The following is a 4,080-nucleotide window of genomic DNA, read 5'->3' as shown; positions in this document are numbered from 1 at the left end:
AAAAGGAAAGGAAAAGAAAGAGGAAAGTGTAATAAAAATGTCAAGAGTTGGAGGGATGCGCTGCTTTGTATGGGGAATTCTTGTAAGAATGGGGTGTGACACAGGGAACGGGCTGCGGAGCGGTGCTGAGAGCTGCGATCCCTACAGTGGGGCGCGGCCCTCCGCGGAAAGTGCAGGGCTGCGGGACGGGATAGAGGGGTAAGGGAAAGGGAAAGGGAGGGGAAAGGGAGCCAAGGGAAGCAGCGCACGGTAAGGAGAGCGAGGAGAAGTAAAGCAGAGCGAGTGAGGCAAGGAGAGGCCGTTTGGGCAGCGCGGCTCTGGGCTCAGAGCGGCTCCCAGCGAGTCCCGAACCACGGGCACTAAATGTCCCGGGGGAAACGGAGCTACGAGCCCTCGGGCAACGGGAAACGATGATCCCCGCAAAACCTCCCGAGCTGTTACCTCCACCCAGCGAGGGCTGCCGAGCGGAGAGGGTGACGTCAAAGCGGGATGGTTAATGGTGGTTAACGGTGGTTAATGGTGGTTAATGGTGGTTAGTGGTGGTTAATGGTGGTTAATGGTGGTTAATGGTGGTTAATGGTGGTAATGGCCGCGGAACGGCCGGGGGCTGGCGGCGCAGTGCGGGATGCGGCGCTGGGGGCACCGCGGGTGTGAGGGCGCTGCGGGATCCACCTGCGGGACAGAAGGGGCGGGGTGAAGAGAAACAGAACGAAAGAACGAAAGGGGGAGAGAGAAGGGGAGAAATGAAGAGCAAAGGGAGAGAAGGAGTCCAAGTGAGAAAGAAAGGTGTCGGTCAATAACCCTACAGACAGGGAGACGTGGTTACATTCTGTTACAGAACAGGATCTCCATATGGAAGGGGAGCTCGGCCTGACTCGTCACTGTGTTTCCCCCCCACCCTTACGACAAGTGACACACGGAAAGAACGACAGACAGAAGTGCGGGTAGTAGCGAGGCGACGGGCATCTCAATGGGATTAAAAGGGGAAATCGAACTCAGGTAGCGAGCGACGGAGCGCACATTTACACGCACATTTACATTTACACGCACATTTACACGCACTTTTACCCCCCCCCCCCCCCCCCCCCCCCTTTCCCCCCCCCCCCCCGCCCGCTCCTCGCTCCCCCCGGACCCTCCCGACACTCCGCGGGCGCGTTGCGCTCTGGCAGCCGTCGGGCGGACGCTGCGGGCCCGAGGTGCGGCCAATCAGAGCCGCGGCTCCCGCCCCTGGCCAATAGCAGGAGCCACATTGTTGTCAAATGTTGCCTAATGGCAACGCGGGCCGCAACAATAGCGCGAGTGGCGGCGGGCGGCGAACGCGCTCTGCTGCTCTGCCGGCAGATCCGGCCCCGGGGCCGAACCGAGCGGAGCCGAACCGAGAGGAGCCGGCCCGGAGCGACCCGCCAAGGGAAGCGGGTCCCGGTTCCGCTGCCTGAGCCGGGGCTGCGGCCGGTTGGGCATTTTTTGTATTTTTTTTTATTGTTTTTTTTTGTTTTTTGTTTTTTAACTGCTGGATTTTAGTCGTCGAGATCCCGTCGTTGGAGGTGCCGCCGTGCCGTGAGGGTGTCCGCAGCTAAAGCGGGGAGCGGGGGAACCGGGCGGGACCGCGGCGGGATGCGCTCGGGGCCGCCCCGTCGGGTGAGCGGGAGGCGGCGCTGAGCGGCCGGGCTCGTCGCGCCGAGGCCGTATCGGGCGGGAGCCGCAGCCGGGAGCGGCCGGGATGGAGCTGCGCTCCGAGCTGCCCAGCGTCCCCGCCGCGCCCCCCCCGGTGCCCCCCAGTTCGGTGGCGGCGGCGGCGGCCGCGGCGGCTGCGACCCTCCCGGTGAGCGTGGCTGGGAGCCTCCTGCGGGCCCCGCCGCTGCTGCTGCGGGCGGCCGAGAAGTACCCGCGGACGCCGAAGTGCGCGAGGTGCCGCAACCACGGCGTGGTGTCGGCGCTGAAGGGCCACAAGCGGTACTGCCGCTGGAAGGACTGCACGTGCGAGAAGTGCATCCTGATCGCCGAGCGGCAGCGGGTGATGGCCGCGCAGGTGGCCCTGCGCCGGCAGCAGGCGCAGGAGGAGAACGAGGCCCGCGAGCTGCAGCTGCTCTACGGCACCGCCGAGGGCTTGGCCCTGGCCGCCGCCAACGGCATCATCCCGCCGCGTCCCGCCTACGAGGTCTTCGGCTCCGTCTGCGCCGGGACCGGCGGCGAGGGAGGCGCCGGAGCCTCAGGTGAGGCCGCGCTGCGGGAGGGACGGGGCCGCGGGCCGGGGGGCTGCGGGCCGGGCTCCTTCCCCCGGGCGGCCGCGCTGACGCGCTCTCTTCCTCCCTTCTCCCCCCGCGCCCCGCAGAGCCCAAGGTGCAGAAGTTCGAGCTGTTCCCCAAGACGCTGCTGCCCGGCCGCGCCGCCACCCCGCAGCAGGCGGGAGGGAAGCCGCCGTCCCCCGACGGGGAGTCCGCGCCCGGCACTTCTTCCCCGGACGGCCGCCATGGCTCGGGCTCGGAGAACGGCGACGGAGAATCCTTCCTCAGCTCGCCCGTCTCCAAAGGGCCGAAGGAGGGCGAGGAGAGCCCGGGCTCCATCAGCCCGCTGGGCTCGGACTCGGGCTCGGAGGCGGACAAGGACGAGCGGGACCCGTCGCCCTCGGCCGGCGGCCGGCAGCGGACTCCCATCGACATCCTGACGCGCGTCTTCCCGGCGCACCGGCGCGGCGTGTTGGAGCTGGTGCTGCAGGGCTGCGGCGGGGACGTGGTGCAGGCCATCGAGCAGATCCTCAACAACCGCGGCCCGGAGAAGGGCCCCGAGGAGAGCTGGGCTCGGGACGGCGCCCTGCAGGGCCTCCCGCCCGCTCCCGCCGCCCACCACCGCCCGCTGATCGCCGGCGCCATGGCCCCCGCCATCGGCGCGCTGGGCAGCCGCTCCGCCTTCTCCCCGCTGCAGCCCAACGCCACGCACTTCGGGGCCGAAGCCGGCGCGTACCCGCTGGGCGCCCCGCTGGGACTCAACCCGCTGCGCCTCGCCTACTCGGCTCACGGCCGCGGCCTCGCCTTCATGGCCCCGTACTCCACCGCCGGCCTCGTGCCCGCTCTCGGCTTTCGCCCACCCGTGGACTACGCCTTCAGCGACCTCATGCGGGAGCGCTCCGCCGTGCACAAGGAGCAGGTGTACTCCGGGGGGCTCTACGGGCCCATGGTCAACAACAACCCCGAGAAGCAATAGCGAGGGGTGCGCGGGAGCATCGGGGCGTGGGTCCCTCTGCGTGCTTATGGCCATAGGCACGGATACCTGCGGTGTGGGGTGCACGCGCTCCCCCCGCACGTCCGTATATATATGTATACTAGCGAGTGTATAATGTTATAAAATGGAAATCTAAGTTATTAATGTAACTCGTAGGTGATCTCGGTATTAACGTTAAGCTAAGGGTTAGGCAGCGCATCGTAACGCTTCCCGGCGTAGAGGTGAAATCTGTCTGCGGACCAAAATACACCACTGCACCACCCTGCCTCCTGCCCCGGAGCTGTGCACACACACACACACACACACATGGAGTGGTGGGGGCTGCCCATAGGGGCCTCCTCCACGTGTGATCCCAAGGACATTGCTTTCTTGTTCCGCTGTAGCGATTCTTGCTGTTCTAACAGGTAACTCTGTGTTTCCATTTCATAGAAATAAATGTTATTTTCTATTAAAAAACAAACCCGAAGGTATAAGTGGAAGTGGTGCTTTGTCAGACGGTGAGGGTGTGCTCTGGGGATGCATGTGACGAGCGCAGTGTTTAAAGGAGTTTATGACGTTTATACAAACGCGTTGAATTACGATTGATCATCGTTAAAGCAGAAAGCTGTCGGAAAATGTACCAATAAAAGCACAGCTTGCAGACGGGAGTTACTTCCCATCACCCGGCATTGTCCGAGGCGTTTGTTTCCAGTTCTGCTCTTATTCACACCCGGAGCAATAAACGCAGCAGTGCCCGTTCAGCCGGGACGTTTCCCCGGGTACCTGATATATTTGCCGTTGTTCTACTTTTACTTTTTGTCATTTTCAGACCATCTGCCGTTGCCGAAGCGCGGTTACAGCAGCCGTGTGGATGTGCAGCAC

General features: G+C 64.2%; 1 protein-coding gene across 1 annotated transcript; it reads left to right on the top strand.

Moving 5' to 3' along the window:
- The first annotated feature begins 1,300 nt into the window (after positions 1-1,300).
- DMRTA2 (DMRT like family A2) lies at positions 1,301-3,880 on the top strand. Its single transcript, XM_015870456.2, has 2 exons — positions 1,301-2,213; positions 2,333-3,880. Exons 1-2 carry the CDS (start codon positions 1,721-1,723, stop codon positions 3,199-3,201), a joined length of 1,362 nt encoding a protein of 453 aa, XP_015725942.1. The 5' UTR covers positions 1,301-1,720; the 3' UTR covers positions 3,202-3,880.
- The last annotated feature ends 200 nt before the right edge of the window (positions 3,881-4,080 follow it).

The sequence above is a fragment of the Coturnix japonica genome, chromosome 8 (genome assembly GCF_001577835.2).
Source record: "Coturnix japonica isolate 7356 chromosome 8, Coturnix japonica 2.1, whole genome shotgun sequence".
Lineage (NCBI taxonomy): Eukaryota > Metazoa > Chordata > Aves > Galliformes > Phasianidae > Coturnix > Coturnix japonica.
The sequence above is the reverse complement of the archived record's forward strand: the minus strand, read 5'-3'. Positions and strand labels throughout refer to the sequence as shown.

Excerpts from the sequence above, each read along its gene's own strand:
- DMRTA2 (XM_015870456.2), top strand. The coding sequence starts at position 1,721 with ATGGAGCTGCGCTCCGAGCTGCCCAGCGTCCCCGCCGCGCCCCCCCCG. Across the intron at positions 2,214-2,332 it reads GGGAGGCGCCGGAGCCTCAG|AGCCCAAGGTGCAGAAGTTC; the intron begins GTGAGGCCGCGC and ends CGCGCCCCGCAG.